General features: G+C 38.2%; 1 protein-coding gene and 1 long non-coding RNA gene across 2 annotated transcripts in view; one reads left to right on the forward strand and one right to left on the reverse strand.

Annotated features, from left to right (window-relative positions):
• The window catches only part of LOC141584754 (uncharacterized), a 169,359-nt gene that overhangs the window by 63,052 nt on the left and 82,680 nt on the right, over nt 1–23,627 (reverse strand). The gene's annotated exons all lie outside the window — the stretch shown is intronic.
• On the forward strand, nt 2,911–6,795 carry FSHB (follicle stimulating hormone subunit beta). Its single transcript, XM_003919949.3, has 3 exons — nt 2,911–2,925; nt 3,782–3,946; nt 5,454–6,795. Exons 2-3 carry the CDS (start codon nt 3,788–3,790, stop codon nt 5,682–5,684), a joined length of 390 nt encoding a protein of 129 aa, XP_003919998.1. The 5' UTR covers nt 2,911–2,925; nt 3,782–3,787; the 3' UTR covers nt 5,685–6,795.

The following is a 23,627-nucleotide window of genomic DNA, read 5'->3' on the forward strand; positions in this document are numbered from 1 at the left end:
ACTGTACCTTCCAGCCACTACCATCTGCACCCATCACTCCTCCCCATCCACCAGCATCTGCACCCACCACATTTCCCCACCTACCAGCATCTTCCCTCACCACCTCTCCACCCATAAGCATCTGCACCTACCACCCCTCCCCACTCCCCAGTGTCTGCACCCATCACACCTGCCTACTAACCAGCATCTGCACCATCAAGCTCTGCCTTCCTGCCTAATATAGGATGAGCGCTCTATGCTTCTGTCTAAAGACAAGATAATGCTTCCACTCCTCTTCTAACTGTTCTATAACCTATTTCCTTTTACCTCTTTAAGAACACTCTAGAAATTCTCCTCTCTCCTTTTTTTTTTTTTTTTTTTTTTTTTTTTTCCCAGACAGAGTCTTGCCAGATTGGAGTGCAGTAGAGCAATCTTGGCTCACTGCAACCTCGGCTTCCTGGGTTCAAGCAATTCTCCTCCCTCAGTCTGCTGAGTAGCTGGTAATGCAGGCATGCACCACCATGCCCAGCTAATTTTTGTATTTTTAGTAGAGATGGGATTTCACCATGTTGGCTAGGATGGTCTCGATCTCTTGATCTCATGACCCGCCCACCTCGGCCTTCCAAAGTGCTGAGATTACAGGCACGAGCCACCAGGCCCGGTCCTCCTTTCTACTTCTAATACCACCTTCTTTCGCTTTACTCAATCATTCCCATCACCATACAAACGCGTTTATTTCTCTCACCTTAAAGTGAAAAATCAGAAGAAAATCATCTGCGGCCAGGTGGGGATGGCTCATGCCTGTAATCCCAGCACTTTGGGAGGCCAAGGGAAGTGGATCACTTAAGGTCAGGAGTTTGAGACCAGCCTGGAAAACATGGTGAAACTCCATTGCTACTAAAAATACAAAAATTAGCCAGGCATGGTGGCACCTGACTGTATTCCCAGCTACTTGGGAAGCTGAGGCTCAAGAATGGCTTGAACCCAGGAGGCAGAGGTTGCAGTGAGCTGAGATTGCACCATTGCACTATGGGCTGGGCGACAGAGCGAGACTCTGTCTCAAAAAATAAAAAAACAAAAATAAAACAAAAGAAAATTATCTTTACCCAACATCCACATCACCCAAACACCCATTTCTTTGTTAATCTTTGTAAAGACAAAAAGCTCTTGGAAAAAGTTGTCGATATTCACTATGACATCTCTTCCAAATCACTTTGACGCACATTAACCAGGTTTTTGTTTCCATCATTCCAAAGTAACTTATATAGATAAGGACAGTAGTGATCTTTACATCACATATGCATTGTACAATTCTTGATCCTCATCTTACTTGTCAGCAGTATCTGACACAGGTGTCACTGTTTCCTCTCTGAGATCCTCTCTTGGCTTCTGGGACACCATATTCTCCCCATTTCCTACTTTCCTCAATGGCCCTCCTCAGTCTTCTTTGGAAAGAGGAAAAAGAAACTTCATTATCTCCTTGATGTAGTACAAATACCTCAAGCTCAATGCATGCATACTGAACTCCATTTCCTTTCCCCAAATTTCTACATCTATAGTCATCCCCTTTCAGCTGATAGCAAGTTTATCCTTCCAGCTACTAAAATCAGAATCTTTAAAGCCATTCTTGACTCTTTTTCTCCTCTCAAATTCAACATCTATCCACCAGAAACTGTTGTAGGTTCTACTTCCAAAACACATCAACAATCATCAAGAGTTCTCATTACTTCCATTCCTACCACAGTAATCTGAACAAATGTCTTTTCTCACCTGGGTTATTGATAGCATCCTCACAGGTCTTCCTATTTCTTTGTTCCTCTACATTAGCAACATAGCAGTCAGAGGAATCCTGTTAGACCTAAATCAGATCATGTCACTCCTCTACTTAAAATCCTTCAATGGGTCCCATTACACATAGAGTACAAACCAGAGTCCTTACATTGGCCTATAAGGTCCTATATTATTTAACTTCTGCTATCTCTCTGACATCATATAATAATATTACTGCTGTTGTCCTTTTGCTTCAGTCACACTGTTTGATTAATAAATCAAAAGTCACACTGTTTGTTTAATAAATTGTTAATTTATTAAACAAAGCAATCCTAGTCTCCAAGGAAATAAAGTTTATTGGAAGAAACAAGAGCATATAAATAGTTACACACAGAAGGTAGTGATTATAGTTCTCCCTCATCTACCATCCTAAACTTTGACAGGTGAAATTCCCCTAGATGTTGAAGGTTGGGGAATTTGTCAGGGTTCAGGGTGGTGTTGGAGGAGGCAGTGAGGAGGCAAGGACATTTCAGAAAGAAAGAACATTACGTGCAAAGATCTAAAGAAATTAATCAGCAACATATTTATGGAATTACAAGTAAAGTAGAAAGTTCTTGCTAAAACATCAAAAAATAAAAAATTGAGATTAGAGGACCAGAATGTGAGAGGGAAAGAGAGATACAGTTCACACTTTAGACAGGAGCCAGATCATGAAATCCTTTCTTTTTGTTTGTTTCTTCCTTTATAGGTTTTGATAGACTCTTGGAACAATTTATTAAACACATTTTTTAATGCATCTCAACAGGGTCAAAGCAATACTTGGAAAAAAGGACTCTGAATTTCCTCAGTTAAAGATACAAAAGAAAAATCTGGAGTCACATTTAATTTGACAAGGTAAAGGAGTGGGTGTGCTACTGTATCAAATTTAATTTGTACAAAATTATCATCTCTGGTAACATTATTATTTCTAATCTACTGCGTTTAGACTACTTTAGCAAAGCTTGATCTCCCTGTCTATCTAAACAGTGATTCACTTACAGCAAGCTTCAGGCTAGCATTGACCATATTAATACCCAGAAAATCCACAAGGTGTTAGTTGCACATAATTTTGTATAAAAGGTGAACTGAGATTTCACTCAGACTACAGCTCTTCCCTGGCAAGGCAGTCGACCACAGGTGAGTCTTCGCATCTACAGTTTGCAAGTGGTGACAGCTACTTTTGAAATTACAGATTTCTCAGTACCTGGAGGACAAAACTAGAGCTTTTCACTACTGTTGTATAGGAAATTTATGTTTGTCAACCTAGCTTGTAAAATTTTACAACCATTGTAAAATATGGTTAATATACTGTAATCTCTGTTAGCAAGCAGCTGACTTTATAGACCAATATGCCTCACTTCTGAAATAGTCTTATTTTAAACAAATGTGGGCAAAAGCAAATATTTATTAGATTCTTAAAATGAAGACATAATTTTTTAGTACAGAATTTTCTTGGCGTGGGGGCTCATGCCTGTAATCCCAATACTTTGGGAAGCAAACATCACAGGACTGCCTGAGTCTGGGAGGTTGAGGCTGCAGTGAGTCATGATCATACCACTGCACTCCAGCCTGGGTAACAGACAAAGACCCCGTCTCAAGAAAAGAAAAGAATTCTATTTTTCTTTTCAGACAAAAATAGTCTTTAAAATAATGGAGGAAGAAGTATGATGATCACAATTACTTTCTTCAGAGTAATCACTTTATGACAGCAATAAGATTCTAGTCTTTAAATACTCCTCTGCTTAAATATTATATTAGAGTTTTGATCTATAATCTATTCCCACCCTGAACAAAAAAAAAAAGAAGGACAAGGAAAAATGTTGCAAGAAATGAAGACGTAAGTAGAAAGGCATAAGGAAGGAAAAAAAACCTTGAAGCAAAATGTGATTGAGGAGGATGAGCAGACCAGTGATTTCTGGGTTGTTTAGCTTACATAACGATTATCATTCTTTGGTTTCTCAGTTTCTAATGGCCTTAATTGTTTGCTTCCCAGATCAGGATGAAGACAGTCCAGTTTTGCTTCCTTTTCTGTTGCTGGAAAGCAATCTGCTGCAATAGCTGTGAGCTGACCAACATCACCATTGCAATAGAGAACGAAGAATGTCATTTCTGCATAAGCATCAACACCACTTGGTGTGCTGGCTACTGTTACACCAGGGTAGGTATCATGCTTTGCTGAAAGTGAGGATGCTGAAACTCTGTATGAGGCAGGTCTCATTAGTTTTTACTTTATCAATATTTTATGTATTCTAAGTAACAGTCATGAGTCCTTTAGCCAATATTGTCTGTGTGGTGATTGAAGTTAATGACTATGATATCAGTTAGATGTTTGGGCTTGGATTTGATTTGGGTAAATTTAGAAAAGCCTTAGATTTAATCTGATCAATTTGGTAACAGCCCAACTTTGCATTTACAGGAAAAACAGTATTTCTATGTTATGTTTTTACATATAGAGAGATAAACATGGAAACATACATATATTTAATCATAAAGGACCTACAATATTCTCAAAAAGGGAATTCCTTTAACTGATGCTATATCTTTGACACAAAAATAATACCAAAATATGTTTCCAAGTCACATAAAAACACAGTCACATTATAAAAACTGTCTTCCTGACCCTCCTAAATACAAATGCCAACAAACAGCCTGAGAACACAATCAATTTCTTGTAGACTATTAGAAGAAAAATGAATCAGCAAACCCACTTCCTTTGTTATAGCATTGAGAAAACTAAGACATAGAGGCATCAGTTGCTAGTCTGTGTTTGCAGTTTCCTTGCACTAATTCAAGTGAAGAAATAGTTTCCACAGTGCTTTCTTTTTTCCCTGCAGCACCTAGTTATCTATGCAGAAGAATTTCATTCTTTAACTAAAATTGAAAATGGCAACTTTTTAAATCAAAGATACTTTATTTGATGGTAAATGAGTTTGATCAAACTCCATTTATTACACAATTTGTTGCACCTTCTTGGGATATTCTCTTGGTAGAATGATATGAAAATAAAACAGCAGCCCAAATTTATTTCTGCAGTGCAAATAATTTTTCCACTGGTAACTGCTACAACAAATAATTTCTACCTGGATTAAAAGTTCTTATATGCAAACTGCATATCCTTTTAAATTAAGAACCCTCCAAAGTATATGGTTTTTAACTGAGAAAAATGTCTACAAAGAATTGGAATATTTAAAATCTTATGTGAGCATTAGCAAACATGTTAAATTAAGCATTAACATTTAAAATTATATATTTTTGACCTTTATAAATACATCATACAGTGTGTTTTAAAATATTTTTTTCTGCGACATTGGACATCTTTGTTTATGGTTTAAGTTGTCATTAACACAGCTTTCAATTAAATATGAAAAGTCAACTTAAAATTCTGTCATTTTTTTCATCATTTTTCTATGTTAAAATTCTAAGTTTGTTTATATTTTGAAAAATAATATTTTGGTATAGTCATAGGAAGAAAAGGAATTACTTATATTTTATGTAAGATTTCAAGAACAATTTGGAAATGTAGTAAAGCATATAGGTCATTTATGATGTCATGGTTTAATGGGTAAAGGTTAGAGCAAGGAGTATGCAATTTCTGTCTCATTTTGACTAAGCTAAATAGGAACTTCCACAGTACTGTAACCTAACTCTCTTCTTAAACTACTCAGGATTTGGTGTTTAAGGACCCAGCCACGCCCAACATCCAGACAACGTGTACCTTCAAGGAACTGGTGTACGAGACAGTGAGAGTGCCCGGCTGTGCTCACCACGCAGACTCCTTGTATACGTACCCAGTGGCCACCCAGTGTCACTGTGGCAAGTGTGACAGTGACAGCACTGACTGCACAACGCAAGGCCTGGGACCCGACTACTGCTCCTTCAGTGAAATGAAAGAATAAAGGACAGAGGACATTTTCGGCCACCTACCCTTGTCCTGAAGGACGCAGATATTCAAAAAGTCTGTGTGTGTGCAATGTGCCCAGGGTTTTTATGGACCAGGGGATTGTCAGACTCTAGGGATCCCTGGTCTACAGGCAGAGGGAACTCCGGGAATTGAGAGTGCTAGGGCCAGGACTCTATCACCATTCAGCTCTGTATTCCTAGGTCTGGTTTCATAAGGTGTATTCAGTCGTAACTCACAGAGTTGTACCTGGTTTCTTCCTGAAAAATCTTAGAAGTCTTCTCAGACAATGCCTTTCTCTTAGAAAGGGGGAAGCATAAGCCTAGAAGGAGGAAGTGGTCATGGGAGTGGGTGAAAGAACTGACTGCAGCAGTCTTCTGGTAGACTCTTGGGCCCTCTAAAGCAAGTCAGCGTCTTCTTCAGCATTGTAGCCTCAATGCCTAGCACTCTGCCTGGAACTTCGTGACGATGGCTTCTTTAGATCAGAAAGGTCAAACGTAGGAAAATGCCGGAAGAGGATGTTTGAAGTAAGCTGTTGAGGCTGCCCCCAGCCACACCAGTCCCATGAAAGTAGTGGCATGAGTTCCACCCAGCCTCCCCTCTGACACATGGAGTATTGAGCATGATGTATGTCTCTGAATTGTTCGGTACAGATGGGGAGTAACACAGCTCAGGATTTCCCAGCTGTCACTACCAAGCCTATTAGTTAAAGCAAGAAATTTTAATCCGGGGCTGTGGAAATCAGGCTGCCTCTAATCATTACTTAAACAAATTGATCACATGTTACTAGGTTCCTGCAAAACTCCTTTTTGAGATAAAGGAAAAAAAACAAACAACAATCTCATTCTTCCCTCCCATGGATCCCCTTCTTTGGAATGACAAAGGATTTGAAAGTAGGTTTGAATAAATGTATTTAACTTGTCTACAAATATATTTGTATAAAGAAATAGCTCCTTTAGAAAGAATTAGCCTCTAGGATCCTATCTGTATCAGTCTTCTCTTTCATCTATCCATGTTCTCCCAAATCTGTGATTTCTTTCAACAGGTTATATATTAACCATTTCATGAGTTGATTTATTTTAAAGATGTTAACTGTCTTGGTTATGTACTTAGTTTCACACTCATATTGACTAAATTATTTAAATCTTATTTTTTTAATAAAGATGCTGGCCACCAGAGTCATAGATTTGGATTGTTTTATGTACAAACAGATGACTTAGACATTGTGTATTTTATAACATTAGCAGAATGAAATCTTAAAATATAATTTCCAGTGCTTCTACAAAAATTACCTTTCTTCATCTTTGGAGATACTAAAAATAATCTCGTTGGATTTCCAGAAGTGTTTTGTCACTTAAATTTCCTGTCATTTTTTGAAGCCATTTTTTGATGTAATGGGAGAGAAAAAAAGGCATAGAGAGAATCACAGAGTAGGTGGGACACTAGAGGTTCTCTAGTTTACTTCTTGAATTTTTGAGATGAAAAAATTAGAGACCAATAATATTAAGTGACCTACCCAAGATCAGTGTCTTAGTCCTTTTGGGCTGCTATGACAGACTACCTTAGACTGGGTAATTTATAAACAACAGAAATTTATTGCTCACAGTCTGTTGACTGGGAAGTCCAAGATCAAGGAGAAGCAGATTTGTTGTCTAGGAAGGGAGGGCCTCCTCCCCACTTCAACGATGGTGCTTTCTTGCTGCATCCTCACATGGTGAAAACAGCAGAAAGCTCCCTCAAGCATCTTTTATAAGAGTACTAATCTCATACATAAGGGCTTCATTTTTATGACCCAATCACCTCCTAAGGCCCCACTTCTTAATATCACCCACAATAAGGATCAGGGTTCTGCATGAATCTTGGAGGAACATAAACATTCAGACCAAAGAAACCACAAACACTATTCATGGCAGAGCCAGGATTAGAACCCTAGCCTCCTCGCTCTTAACCCAGCTCTCCTTTGACTACTCTATCATAAGAAGTATTTTGGCAAGGATTGAAGAAAAACTATAGATATTGTAATAATAATCACCTCGGTCCATTCTAATCTGGTATTGGGTGTGGCTTATAGCAACACATTGAAATTAGGGCTATAATAATAATGTTTAATAATGCTTAATATTATTAACAATGTTTAATATAATAACAATGTTTAATATAAATATATAATAACAATATTTAATTATAGCCTTTTACTTCTTCCTGTAGTTTTGCAGATCAAAATAATAAACCTTCACATTAGAGAGAGTAGAGAGCAATGGCATCAGATTCATGTTGTCTCAGCTATCTTAACCAGATGTGTTATCTTGAACAAGTGACTTAAAATCTCTGGACCTCAGTTTCCTCAACTGCAAAATGGAGACAATAATATTTCTTGCTTCAGAGGGTTGTGTTCATGATTAATGGAATAACAGATATAAGGGGTTTAGAACAGTACTTGGCACATAGTAATTCCTCAATAAAGATTAGGTGACGGTTATCCCTTGAAAAAGAGAATGCAGTGAATTGGTAAAGTCAGATTTAAGTTAAGGACAACCCAGCTCATACTCTTTCTGGTCTGAGCAAACTAGTTAACCCCTCTGGATCTCACTTTTCTCACTTTTAAAATAGAGTAAAAATGGTAGCTATCTCACATAGTTGCTGTGCAGATTAAAAAATATAATGCATGGAAGCACTTAGGAGTCCAACAGAGCTATAATCCTCATGAAGAGAGGCCCCTTTATCATTTAGCTCAAAGGGCCAGTAGCAAAAAGCAGAAGTTTCTTCTGATGGCACTCCCATGCCAAATGGGAGTACACTCCTTTCTGAAGCAGCAAGAATGAAAATCTGTGAACCCTCTAGGCCTAGGCCAAGAAAAGTTCCATCTACATGTGCTGCCACTTTAGTTGAAGTCCGATAATCCCTCACCAGCACTATGGTGGATGTCTCCTGGCTCTGGGAAGTCCTCACATGACTTTAAGAACTGTATGTTTAAACCACAACTTTGACCATGCCAATAAATTAGTGAGATTTCCAATTGTTTTCAGGAAGAAAAAAAAAAATCTTAATTCTTAGCTGAAACATGAGGCCTATCACAGTCTGATCTCTGATTATTTAACTTCATACCTCTTCCCCTTGCCAAGGGTCGCTGAACCTAGAGATCAGTTCTGAGGATTGAAGGATTGGGAACCTTCCATTTCTGAAGTGCTTTAACCAGAATATACCATCCCATTCATCCCATGAGAGATTTGGCAGACTGTAATGGGAAACTGTCAGTAAGTCAGCAGCACTTGAATCACAAAAACGTGAGGCCAGTACATAAGAATAATGAACACAGAATACATGGTAGTGAGGAAGATGAAGGAGAAAAGGAACTGTGGAAAAGTAATCAGAGAACCTCAAACTGTCTTTATAATGCTTTATTTTTTACAAACATGATAAGATGTTAATAGATATAAAACTGGGAGAAGGCCATACAGATGTTTACCATATTCCTGTAGATGTGTTCAGTGCTTACTAGTTGACAACTAACAAGGCATCTCTTTATACATTGCACATTTAATCTAGATTTTATGCCTAATGTAATAAAAGTGAAATGGGCCCTGAGCCTGCTCTAAAGTCACACAGCTAGTGTGTGAAGCTTCAAGTCATGAATATGCATTTAGTGACAAAAGTGGAGAATTCAAATCTACTTACCAAAATATGTGCCTATGTCTTCCTGACTACAATGCTTCCTGACTACAACATTTTCCCACCTTCCTTGCAGTCAAGTTGTATCTATGTTCCAGCTAATGGAATGTGAGCAGAAGTACTGTACATATTTTCACACCTGGCCCATAAAATCCTCTCATAAGTGATCATCTATTCTCTTCCTCTATTTGCTGGATGTCAATACGAGGGTGACCTTGGAAGCTTTGTGTTGATGATCACAGAACCATTGTCAACCTGGATCCCTGAATGTCTCCATGGAGCACTGTGTCCAACATCAACAACCCCTTATAGCAGTTGTATGGACTCTGTGCACCAACACAGTAAACTTCTAAGTCACTGACATTTGTGGGTTTATTCGTTTTAAAAAATGCATTATTTTAACTTATGTATATTAGTACTGGAAGTGGAACGTCGCATTAACGAACAGCTTAGCACATATGGCGTCGGCTTAGTGGTTGTACAACAGAGGGGAAAGAAAAGTAATCTTCAGAGTGGCAACCAAAATAAGTGACTGAGAGACAAATCTCAGTCACCAAGGTTTATTGTGCCCGTTTGAGAATGAGTCCAGGAAAACCTCAAGTAACAGACACATTTATGGCTGTTTTTTCCAAAGAGGTTCTCAAGAGGATTAATATTTATACATTTTTCTTTACAAAGATAGAGGGGATGGCATGGGAATTAGACAAATGATTGCACACTTGTGAGACTTCAGTTAGTACTCGGTAATTCTACACTTTATATAAAATAAGGTGAACAAAGAAAACAGAAACGGAGGAAGAAGACATCTCAGAGTAAAGTGAAGGAATAATTACTCTCATCTTCTTTTTGGTCTGTACCTGGGAAGATAAACTAGTAGATATTATCAGTACGGAATATTTTGAAAAAGCTGGTGTCTAGTTAGCTCTTAGGGAAGAAAGCCTAATAGACAGGAGAAATATCATGAAGCCTTTCTGACCTCCCATCCCATCATGCCATGAACTCAGCTTCTAAGTTTTCTATGGGATCCCCTTGGCCAAGAAAAGAGTCTATTTAGTCAGTTAGAGGTTTAAAATTTTGTTATTTCTCAAGAGTACAATTTTCAGCCAGACGTGGTGGCTCATGCCTATAATCCCAGTGCTTTGGAAAGCCAATGGGGGCAGATTACCTGAGGCCAGGGTTTCGAGACAAGCCTGGCCTCTATGGCAAAACCCTGTCTCTATTAAAAATACAAAAAATTAGCCAGGTGTAGTGGTGCACACCTGTAATCCAGCTACTAGGGAGGCTGAGGGATGAAAATCGCTTGAACCCAGGAGGCAGAGTTTGCAGTGAGCCCAGATCACACAATTGCACTCCAGCCTGGGGGACAGAGCGAGATTCCATCTAAGAAAAAAAAAACTACACCTTTCAGCTGGGAAAATGTGAAGACTGGCCACATACCTTAGCTTAGCTTTACAGCAGGGTCAGCAAATTATGCCCTGAAGGCCAAATCTGGCCTATTACCTTTTTATTATTATTTTTTTAACAAAACTTACTGGAATACAGTCATACTAATTTTTAAATATATTGTCTATGACTGCCTTTGTACTACAAAAGTAGAATTCAAAGACCATATGGCCCACAATGTAAATAAAATCTTTATAATTTGAAACTTTACAGAAAAAATTTACCAGCCCCTGCTCTAAGAGAAAGGTTTAAAAGGACCAGAATGTTAAGAGGATTGGCTTTCTCTTTGTAGATTTTAAAGAGATGGGGTTGTTGCAAAAAGGGATGGAGAAAGTCCAGAAATTTTTACCTCTTGTATTGTAAAGGTCTATTACTTCCTCATCCCAAATAGTAAGAGATAAGACGAATTTGAGAAAGAAAGGTTCATTAAAACTGGATTCTGAGGCAAAGACAGATTTTAGGGTATGGTCTTCCCAGCTAGGTCTTCTATCTCAGGTAGTATCATGGTAGATTCACTAAGTTATAAGAAAGCAAAAACAACAACAACAACAATAACAACAGGATTAAACATTATGAATAAGAAAAAACTCTGAACATGTTTATAGGCACTAAGAACTAAATGGAAATATATGAAAGAGCTGATTGTCAAAGAAACTAGGAAACCAGACTAAAAATGCCTTTGGGCCCCCAAATTTGAAAATAGACTACTAAACCTGTACAATACCTAGGAGGATGACTCTCTGACATCCACTTTGAGTGTGATTATGGAAGATAATGGATAAGGAAGAACTTTTCAGATGATAGAGCCAGGAGCCACGGAGAACAATGGACAAGGGAAGAATGTTCCCCCTAGGGAGAAGAATCAGCATCTAATCAAGGAACTCTCTTCACTGGCTTGGCAAAAAGATTTCATAAAGTTTGCTCAGTAGGGTTTCATCATTGCTTAATCCAATGAGCTGTATCTCTCATTCTTTCTTCTTACGAATAGAAGTGTTGTTGTGAACAGAGTTATTGTGCAAAGTGTCCCTACTTCATCCCTGAATACTGGGTAGAGATGGACAAGAAAGATAACATGTCTTTTTGTCCACAGGTTGAGTTGCCAGCTCATGGGAAGCCACATTTGGATATTATAGAGAAAACTGTATTAAGGATATTCATTTGGACATTATACAAAAAACAGTATTAAAGGTATTAAGGGCCTGGAATTGGACTAAGGAAGGGGAGGAGGTGGTTCTAGATGAGAGAGAAAGATGAAATTGGTATTTGTTCTCAGACAGTTGGATTGTGACAGAGATTGTTATGTGTTCACAGAAAGCTTCTCTATTTTTCTTGGGGTCAGAGTTTACAGCCCCACTTGTAGAAAGGTATATTTATGTCACCGAGTTCTACCAATAACCAAGGTTATCAGAATGATGTGTGCTACTTATAGGTCTGGCTCATAAACCCTCCGACAGGTGAATCATACTCTCTTCTCATCTCAGGTGACTGAGTACTGATGATTGGAAGCCATGCACAGAGAGTAGCAGAGACTCCATCAGCCTAAATCTCAGAATGACCAGAGAACCCACACATGCCCAAACACCTGTTCCCTCTGAAAGGACTTTATATAAACAAGAAACAAATTTCTCTTAAGTCACTGAGACTTGGGGGTTTATCTGTTACAACAGGTAATATTACCTCAACTAATGTAGGGATCCACAATATTCAATGAGCTTAAATATAATGTTTCAGATCAACTCACATGAATCAAGTATAAAATTAGTTATCTAATAATGTTCACATATGTATCCCAGATCACAAGCTTCTGTTCAAATAAGAAAAACAGCTTTGCTAATTAGTACTTTAAGTTTGAGCCTAGAGGGAGGGTGTGTGTGTGTGTGTGTGTGTGTATGTGTGTGTGTGTGTGTGTGTGTGTGTGTGAATGAGAGAGAGAGAGAGAGAGAGAGAGAGAGAGAGAGATTTCCCTAAATAAAACTTCTTCCTTCTTTCTGTCTCAAAGTGGCTCAGGGAATCGCTGACTGCTACTTCATATGAAATACTCCACACGAAAAGGCAAGCTAGTGCCGCCTACCTGTTCCACTGGTAAAGTACATATCCTTGAGATAGTGTATCACAGAACTATCAAGTGGGGAATCCAGAATTCGGAGAGTTCTCATGACTTTAGAGCCTGTGTACCATCTACCACACTCCAACATTCTTTACAAGCACTATCATGGGGGTATTTCAGTGGTCCATGCAGAGATAGATTACTTGATAACCTTGGGCTGGGATTTAAAATTTGATCCTTGGAAAGCAGGATATAACCATCACACCTTCAGTGACTTCCTAGAAACTCATATCACACCAGGATAAAATGCTACATTTCCAAATGAGATTACTTCAAAGCCTTAATGTGTCTGGGAAAACAGAGGGTAACCCTGGGGGATACATAATATTGGTTAGACCAAATGACAGAGATGAGGAGCAGGGAGAAAGTAGTGAAAGTACAGAGGAGACAGGAAACAAAGTTATTAAACAATAATTCTTCAAAGACTGCCTTACATGGAGTATATTTATTTCCAGCTTAAATATAATTTTCCAAAATCTAAAGCAAAAGATACTTTTACTATGTTAGCATTTCTTTCTCAATTTCCAATAAAAAAAGATCAGCTAAAAAGATCAGCCAATAAAATCCACAATAATAAAACAATCTCAGCCTCTTTTAAGCAATGTAATCATATTAATTAATCATATTAAAAGTCTATATATAGAAGGTGGTCTGCTTGTCCATGTGAAGATGCAGCTATTTAGACAATCAGCCCAGATTAAATGATGAAAGTAATAATGATTGAGAACCTACTGAAATAATAATAGATGCTCCAATTAGAATGTCAGCTGCCCTTAAAATAAGCAGAAAACAAAAAGTCCATCACAGCAGCTAAGATCTAAGTGAATTTTGAAGGTATAATTGTTGGGGATATACAAGGAAATCAGTGCCACTGGGTCAAGTTTATGGCAATCCTCTAATCAGAGGCTTTTAGTGGCAAAGGAAAGCAAGATTCTTTACATGAAAGAAAGGTTCTATTGTAATGATGTTCATGGAATTGGAACTAAAACTAAAATAGCTAAAGGACCAAAATAGTCACTCTTGCTTTAAGGTTCTCTTTCCTAACAGTTCTCTTTCTCCCTGCACAGCAGTTCCAATCTCCTCAGTATGGATGTGACTGTTAATTACAGGAATCTTTCAACATCAGCACCCAGAAATAATCAGAACTTCTCTTTGAATCTCTCAGCCTAAATTACCAAAAGAAAGGATTTGATTCATTCAAAAGTCATCATCTCTCTTTGGGTAAAGTCTTTTACACAGACCATGATGAAGGCCATTAGGTACCTGTGATGGTTAATATTGAGTGTCAACTTGATTGGAATGAAGGACACAAAGTACTGTTCCTGAGTGTGTCTATGAGAGTGTTGCCAAAGGAGCTTAGTATTTGAGTCAGGGGACTGGGGAAGGCAGACCCACCCTCAATATGGGTGGGTTTAATCTAAGCAGCTGCCAGCATGGCTAGAATAAAGCAGGCAGAAGAAGGTGGAAGGAGCTGACTTGCTGAGTCATCTGGCCTTCGTCTTTCTCCTGTGCTGGATGCTTCCTGCCCTTGAACATTGGACTCCAAGTTCTTCAGCTTTTGGACTCTTGGTCTTTCACCAGTGAGTCTAAATCACTCCTGGACTTAACACCAGTGAGTCCACAGACTGAAGGCTGTACTATCAGCTTCTCTACTTTTGAGGTTTGGGGACTCGGAGTGGTTTCCTTGCTCCCCAGCTTGCAGATGGCCTAGTGTGGGACCTTACCTTGTGATCGTGTGAGTCGATACTCCTTAATAAACTCCCCTTCATACACACATCTATCCTATTAGCTCTGTTTCCCTATAGAACCCTAATACCCCAGCACTACACTTCTGGGTACCCTAATGATAGGCTGCCTTTGAAAGCCAGAAACAATCATTGTCTCTTCAGTGACTTCCCAGGAGCAAAGAACAGCCTGATGTTATTCTTTTTCAGCAAAAGAGAGATGGAAAGACAGTTGAATCTAAAAAGAGAAGTTGACTATGACAGGCAGATTGATTTCCATATCTAAAACAAATATTTATCTGAAGTCGAAACCAAGAATTTTAATGGCCTTGAAAAGTAAGTAGTTTTTCTGTATTTGAGGAGAAAAAAGTGACTCATCCTTTTGAAGATAGGCATATTGATCTAAATGCAGTCAATTTTATGGGCATTAGCCCCAACATATACATACTGTATGCTGCTGTCATCAGTATGCTGAACAAACAGTACTCACAGAGTGCAATCCTAAAAGCAACTTTATTTTGCTCTCCCATTGTCCCTTTGAATTTGCTCAAAGAAAGCTGTCCTTCTCCTGCCACTGGATGGAAATCTATCAGGCTACAGGGCCTGATGCATTGATGGTCACTTTTTGATAATAAAATTTTAATTATGACTTCATAAGCACAATAGTAACCAAAAACCCATCATTTCTCTGCTTCATAGACACAACAGTAACCAAAAACTGCCAGTCCCTACTAATAACAACAGTTTCAATCAAACCTGAGTCAATAGTAAACACTTCCCACCCTTGGAGGAGTGGAAGAGTAATTTTTTAACTCTCTCTCTCCCCCAGTCTGGGATTTCTATTTTCTGTTCCTAGGTCACTGGTCCTTCTGGATTAGAATACTGAGTGGGCACCGGGCGCGGTGGCTCACGCCTGTAATCCCAGCACTTTGGGAGGCCGAGGCGGGTGGATCACGAGGTCGAGAGATCGAGACCATCTTGGTCAACATGGTGAAACCCCGTCTCTACTAAAAATACAAAAAATCAGCTGGGCATGGTGGCGTGTGCCTGTAATCCCAGCTACTCAGGAGGCTGAGGCAGGAGAATTGCCTGAACCCAGGAGGCGGAGGTTGCGGTGCGCCGAGATCGCTCCATTGCACTCAGCCTGGGTAACAAGAGCAAAACTCCGTCTAAAAAAAAAAAAAAAAAAGAATACTGAGTGGGAAAAGAGGAAGAAACAAATGGTTGCATCCCCTTAAGAAATAATAGCTGTTTGACAGTGACTCTTTTCTAAGCACATGTCTGTGCTCTCCTGGGACCCTCCAACCATAATTCTACTGTCACGGGGAGTCACCCCTGGAGGCAGGCCTTCTTCATTCAGCACTATAGACCTCAAATCTCCATCAAGAATTGTACCGAGCAGGAGCCTTTATTCAATAGACATTCTTAAGGTGGGTTTCCCATTCAGGCCTCAGAATTTTTGACACATTGGCCCAATATTGAAAGAAGGAGAGGGTGAAGGGAGAGTAGTTGATTTCCAGTTCCATTTCTCTACTTTAAGCAACAGGAAGCTTTAGCTAACTTCTTCACTTTTAGCTTTCCCGGGCATGAGTCAGATATTAGTCACTGTATCCAACAATTCTAGGAACTGTTTATGAAGCTCCCTGAATGATCCCACTTCATCCTCCCTCCCTTGAATTTGAAATAAGGAGTATATACCTCTCCACCTTGCCTCCTTAGCAACAGGGTATAGGGTGGGAATTTCATACAAACTCCTCCAAAGCATTCCTCTTCATAAAATATTCTCATTTTCAGACACCTACATTTTTAAAATCTCTTACTGATAGTGAGGCTCTCCAAGAATTTTTTGGCCATCTACTTTGAAACTCCTAAAGGATGGTCTGACTCATTTTGATATCTGAAATGTATTCATCTTGATGTCTTGAAACTTTCACTTTCACCATCCTACTATACTGCCTAATACATTATAAGAAATCAATTGATCAAAAATGAAAACAAACATTATGCTCATGATTTTTATGTTTGCCCTATCTTTATTCCAATGTTAGAAACTTCTTCTACCTGTACACTGACCTGCAGATCATTCTTGAGTTATCTATTCCTGATGGTCTCAAAAGAAATGTAGTGGGGAAGTACCAGGACATGACACATGTAGGAAACTGAAATGGAAATGATCTCCAGATAGACATAGAGCCGCGAGATGACTGCACCTCCATTCAAATGCAATTTCACCATCTCCTAAATTACATTTTCCCCACCAATCCACTGCATATGCACCTTCAGAATGCTCTCTCAGAATTTAATGTTCCTCTGGGTAAAATGTTACATTCTCATCTAGCCTTGAGCATGTTTTATTCCTTTTATTTTCTTAAATAAACGTTGGGACAAAGACAAATGGGCAGGAGCTGCAAGAAGATGCATGGGCCAGAGAATGAAAAAGGGAGAAAGAGAGAGAGACAAAGCCATTTTGGGAATTGTCTTACCTGACTCGGTCTTTCATAAACAAAATACCATAGACTAGATGGTTTAAGTAACAGAAATTTATTTTATCACTGTTGTGGAGGCTAGAAGTCCCAAATCAGGGTGCTGGCCAATTTGCTTCCTGATAAAAGATCTCTTCCAACTTGCCACCTCTTCTCTGTGTCCTCACATGGCAAGGAGATACAAAGACAGAGAGAGAGAGTGCAAGCTCTCTCATCTCTTCTTATCAGGATACTAATACTATCAGATCAAACTCCCATCCTTATGACCTCATTTAACCTTAATTACTTTCATAAAGGCACTATCTCCAAATACAGTCACATTGGAGGTTGTGGCTTCAAAACAGGAATTTTGAGAAGCACAAACATTCAGTCCACAGCAGGAATGATTGTATCACCAGCTAGTTTAGCATTATTTGGTCAATGTTGTGATAGGACTAGTAGCATCTACAGTAGGAATGGCTAAATGCAAAGGCTCCATCGTGCTGCATTTCTTCTAGTGACTCTCAGGCAATATTAGGGTTCTTTAATTTTAAGATTATGTAACCTGTGGCAGTGGGCAGGATAATGACCCACAAAGATATCCATGCTCTGAACACCGGAATCTGTGAATATATTACCCTATATGGCAAAACGGACTTTGCAGATGTAAGGACCTTGAGGTATTAAAGACCTTGAGATGGAGAGATTACCGTGAATTATCCAAGTGGCTCCAATATTTTACAAGTGTCCTTAAAAGTGAAAGAGAGAGGTAGAAGAATTACATCATCAGCCAGGCACGGTGGCTCAAGCCTGTAATCCCAGCACTTTCGGAGGCTGAGGCGGGTGGATCACTAGGTCAAGAGATCGAGACCATCCTGGTCAACATGGTAAAACTCTGTCTCTACTAAAAATACAAAAAAATTAGCTGGGCATGGTGGCTTGTGCCTGTAATCCCAGCTACTCAGGAGGCTGAGGCAGGAGAATTGCCTGAACCCAGGAGGGAGAAGTTGTGGTGAGCTGAGATCGTGCCATTGCACTACAGCCTGGGTAACAAGAGCGAAACTCCGTCTCAAAAAAAAAAAAAAAAAAAAGAATTACATCAAAGAGAAATGTGACTAAGAAAGGTGAGAGGCACAATGTAAGAAGAAATTGACCTGCCATTGCTGGCTTTGAAGATGGAGGAAGAAAGGCACAAATCAAAGAATAAGGGTAGCCCCCTAGAAGTTGGAAAAAGAAATTGGTTCTCCTCTAAAGCATTGAGAAAGAAACACAACATGATTGGCACTTTCATTTTAGCCCAGTGAGGCCTGTGTTAGACTTCTAATCTACAGAATGGCAAGACGATAAATTTGAGTTTCTTATAAGCTAGCAAGTTTGTAATAATTTATGATGGCAACAATAGAAAACTGATACACATGTCAAAAGTTCTCACCCTCCTCCTCCTCAAAAAGTGGTTCTAACCCTTCCAATCAAGATCTATAGCCCAAATCTCTGCTTTACATGGGATGTACCTCCAGCTACAAACTGGCATCACTAACTAAACTCATGATACATGGAACCTGAATCAGAGCAGTTTATGAGCTGTCTACACAATTCCATCATAGCTTACAAAACAGACTGGAAAAAGTACAAACTTATTTGTTTTAAAAGCTCAGGATGCTTTCAGTAGATAATTTAATGTTTGCTCCTGATGCTAAGTCCTCTAGACTATAAGCACTTCTTGAGAATAGGGACTACTTCTTGTCTGCAATTTCATCTTCAGAACATAGGAGTTTTAGGTTTAACATACAGTAGGTTTCTCAAGAAACACTAGTTGAAGATCAAAATAACTATCATTGACTTTAACTGGTATTTGACAGGGTACTCATGCCTTAAGGTACTTCATGATTTTTTACTCTTGACTTTATTTTACTGTAAATAAAGCTCCTGCATTTGTCAAAAAATGTTCAGTTTACAAGAACTAGAAACCCAAGTAAGTGAAGAAATTTGTAGGATACAATCAATAAGGGCCAGCATGGTGCCAGCTTTAAGTATTCCTAAGTTGAAAACAGTTCTTGTACTAGGTCTTCAGGATCTTTTCTCTTGTTTGAGTAATGCTTCATTACTAAAATTTAAAATATATGTTAATAAACTGGGCAATCTTGAATTATTTCATTCTTTTTTTTTTTTTTTTTTTTGAGACGGAGTTTCGCTCTTATTGCCCAGGCTGGAGTGCAATGGCACGATCTTGGCTCACCGCAACCTCTGCCTCCTGGGTTCAGGCAATTCTCCTGCCTCAGCCTCCTGAGTAGCTGGGATTACAGGCACACGCCACCATGCCCAGCTAATTTTTTGTATTTTTAGTAGAGACGGGGTTTCACCATGTTGACCAGGATGGTCTCGATCTCTTGACCTCATGATCCACCCGCCTCGGCCTCCCAAAGTGCTGGGATTACAGGCTTGAGCCACCGCGCCCGGCCTGAATTATTTCATTCTAATGGTTTACTGTTTCTTAAAAGAATGTCACTTGCTCACCAGGGGAAAACAACATTAAAATGTCTACATATCTGAAAGATGTCTTCAAAGATACACCAACAAAATAGAATTTTGTCATATCTACACTTACAGATATTCATTTCCCACACTTAAAATCAGCAGATATAGAAAATTATTTTGTAAGATTATCATTATAGTATCGAATTGAATATTCCATGGGTGAAAGCATCTGCCTTCTTTTATCTCCCCTAGACTTTAGCAACAATGAAAACTATGCCAAATGTTATACAGACGTTCTATCCTCTAACATTCTATAATGTAACAAGGTAATTTACTAGTCACTGTGGGTATAAAAAATGTATTTTCTGAATCAAAAGTTCAGAAAATATACCATTTGTATTAGTTCTCATGTGACTAATAAAGACATAGCCAAGACTGAGTAATTTATAAAAAAATTTTTTTAAAAAAAGGAGGTTTAATGGACTCACAATTCCACATGGCTGGGGAGACCTCACAATCATGGCAGAAGGCAAAGGAGGAGAAAGGCACATCTTACATGGTGGTAGGCAAGAGAGAACTTGTGTAAAGAAACTCCCCTCTATAAAACCATCAGATCTTGTGAGACTTATTCACTATCATGAGAACAACATGGGAAAGATCAACCCCTATGATTCAATTACCCCCCACCAAGTGCCTCCCATGACATGTGGGAATTATTGAAGCTGGAATTCAAGATGAGATTTTGGTGGGGACACAGCCAAATCATATCACCACTTCAGCCATTGCCTCCAATATCAGCATAATTGGCAATTCTTTGCTTTAAATTTAAAATAGAAATTACCTCTCTTTGTAACTATTAAGACAGTTCATCTTACTAAAGAATTACAGTATTAATTCAATTATGAAATCCAGTTTGCTGAATCTGTCTTATATACTACAGAGTTAAAATTCCGAGACAGGCTGATGGTTTGTGGAACAGTGAGATAGAACAATTAAAATTAGAACTGGCCAGAAAGCCTTTAATACAAGGTCATTTTTATCAAGAGGAAGAGTTGAAGGAATGAAGGAGAAAGCAGATGAAGTATGAGGCTTCCTTCTGACACATGAAGAAGCTTATATAGAAGAGTGAGTAAAATAATACTTAACCAGAGGAAGTAAACAGTAGAAAACAAAGTATAATCAAATGTTAGATTTATACTATAAATGAGGAAAGTTACAAAAGAAAGGAGAAACGCCCATTCACTTCAAATATTTGATGTTAACTCCTATTTAAGCTCCTCACTTTTTTTTTTCTTTTCACAACCATTCATCTGAGCCTTCTGGCAAACTCAGTAGCTGGACTCCTTGTTAAACAATAATAACCTGACTCTTTTTCTCCCTTTTTTCCAGATGACAAGCTATGAGAGTTGACTTTTCATTCTACTCATTTGTAAAAGAACCATCTTAAAAATGAATTCAGTAAATCCAAAAGTTAAATCCTTTAAGTGAAACGTATTTGTGAAAGAAATATGGTAACTGAAATATGTAGCAACTGATCATAATAATCCAGTATTTTATTAAATAATAGCTGCCAGGGTGGGGTGGGGGATGAGCATTTTGGATCCACTTAAAAATTACACTAAAAAAGGTTTAGAGTTCTCTGAAACATGACAGGCAAATGAACAATTGAAATTTTTGTGGGAAATGTAATTGCATATGACAAGATACAGTGTGTGAGGTGAAGTCAGGAAAGTAAACCAGTCTATTTCAACTTCAGCAAGAATCAAGTCAGGTGAACTCAGTGATGTTAAACCAAGCCACATGGCCAATCTACTTTTAGCTGAAAACAGGTGTTTTTAGAACCAATCTCTTATGCTCTACTTTCTAAATCTCTAGATTTTTTTCTCCGTCTTTTGTAGCTGAGTTTTAAATAAATGTTTCATCTATTTTAGGATGTCAAATTTAGTTCTAACAGAATCACTTTTCACATTAAAAATTTACTTTATTATATTTTCTTAGAATCTATAAGTAAGCTAAAAAAATTTTCAAGTTCGAAGTACGATAACCAACATATAGACACCTTGAAAGAAACGTAGGCTAAAGCAATGTTGCAATGACGGTGACAAGTAAAGTTTGCTAAAACGACACAGAAGCATACACTTAATAATCAGTAAGAAGGATTGTTATTAAATATAAATACAATTACAAAGAGATATTTGAACTCACAGTTGTTGGGTCTAGAAATAGCCAAGAGTTCACAATTATAAACATGCTCACTTAAAATTGTAATCATTGAAAAGCTACCATACGCTACAAACGACACTATGGACTGTGAAAGATGCTGAGGAGCATAAGATGGATCTTAACTTCAGTAAATTTGTAATTCAGTAATTTAGCATATAAACTATCTCTTCCAGTCTGGATAAGAGGGCATAAATCCACTTCTCTTTACTCCTCCCTGTCAAGCCCAACTATAAAGCTGGAAAATAACAAAAGAGACAACTAAAGGAGAATTCTGTATGGTTCTAAAAAGAAAGTGAACTTACTTGATGATCTTAGGATTGGAGTAATACAGTAGCAGGGCATCATACATCCAGCCCTCTACCTAAGAGAAGAAGGCAACCCAGACCCGTATTTGCCAATCTCAATGTAGGTAGGCTCATTCCTCTCCATGATCAAACCATGGTCCCTCTGACAACATCAGGCAGGACTTACACCACCAAGTTGATCAGAAGCCCCTTTTGTTGTTTTCTGATTGACAAAAAGTGGTCAGGGGAAGGATTCTTCTCCACTCCTCCACCACCCCTTTCCTTTTCACACAAGAGTTTATTTTAAAATGACCCAACTACATATGTTTATAATAAATCACTTTCAATCCAGCAACATAGGCAAGCTGAAACTAAAAGGATACTAAATAATATTCCATGGAAACACTATTAAAAAACAAAGCAACCATGGCTACATAAATATGCAAAAAAAAAATAGACTTTGGAACAAAGAAAAATAGCAGCAACAAAGACGGGAATGACATAATGACAAAATCACATTTAAGCGGAGTACTTCAGGCACCCCATACTCAGCATTTGAAAGGACTACCAGAAATAAAAGCAGCAAGAATTTAAAAGATGTGAACAACACAATCAACTAAGAACTTCTAATTTATGTGTATAGAACACTGCACCACCACCAACAACAAAATACGTACATTTTTCAAGTGCCTATGGAACATTCCTCAAGATAGAATATATCCTGGACCATGAAACAAGCCTCAGGAAATTTAAAAGAACTGAAATCATGCAGAACGTGTTCCCTGACTATAATGGAGTAAAACAAAAAATCAATTTTAAAAAACAAGACTATAGGAAAATCTTTTAACATATGGAAACTAAACAGAGAACGTCTAAATAATCTATGGGTCAAAGAGCAATTCTCAAGGAAATTTTTTAAAACTACATTAAACTGAATGAACATGAAAACTACAACATTCCACAATTAGCCTGGTCAACATAGGAAGATCCTAGCTCTAGACAAAAATTTAAAAATTAGCCAAGCATGATGGTGCAGGCCTACGGTTCCAGCTAATTGGGAAGCTGAGGTGGGAGGATCACTTGAGCCTGGAAGGCTGAGGCTGCAGTAAGCCATAATCATGTCACTGCACTCCAGCATGAGCAACAGAGAGAGACCTTGCCTCAAATAAATACATACATACATACATAAATAACATACGCAAATTTATGTGCCACAAGTGAAGCAGTGTTAAAGGGATATGTATATCACCAGATGCTTAGAAATGAGGAAAGGTCTCAAATCAATAACCTAAGTTCTTTCCTCAAAATCACTAGAAAAAGAAGAGCAAAACAAGCCCCAAATAAAAAGAAGATAAAAATCAGAACAAAAATGAACAAAACTGAAAATAGAAAAATAATAGAAATTAATCAATGAAACAAAAATATGGTTCTTCAAAAAAATCTATAAATTGATCATCCTTAATAAGATTTTTAAAATAAATAGAGTAGACAGAAATTTTAAAAAAGGAATTAAATTGAGGTTGTGACTACAGACCCAGTAAACATTAAAAAGAT

This window comes from Saimiri boliviensis, chromosome 6, assembly GCF_048565385.1.
Source record: "Saimiri boliviensis isolate mSaiBol1 chromosome 6, mSaiBol1.pri, whole genome shotgun sequence".
Lineage (NCBI taxonomy): Eukaryota > Metazoa > Chordata > Mammalia > Primates > Cebidae > Saimiri > Saimiri boliviensis.

What these genes read in the sequence shown, in the direction of transcription:
- FSHB (XM_003919949.3), top strand. Translation starts at nt 3,788, where the DNA reads ATGAAGACAGTCCAGTTTTGCTTCCTTTTCTGTTGCTGGAAAGCAATC. An exon ending in CTGGCTACTGTTACACCAGG is followed by an intron (nt 3,947 to 5,453) that starts GTAGGTATCATG and finishes TAAACTACTCAG; the next exon opens with GATTTGGTGTTTAAGGACCC.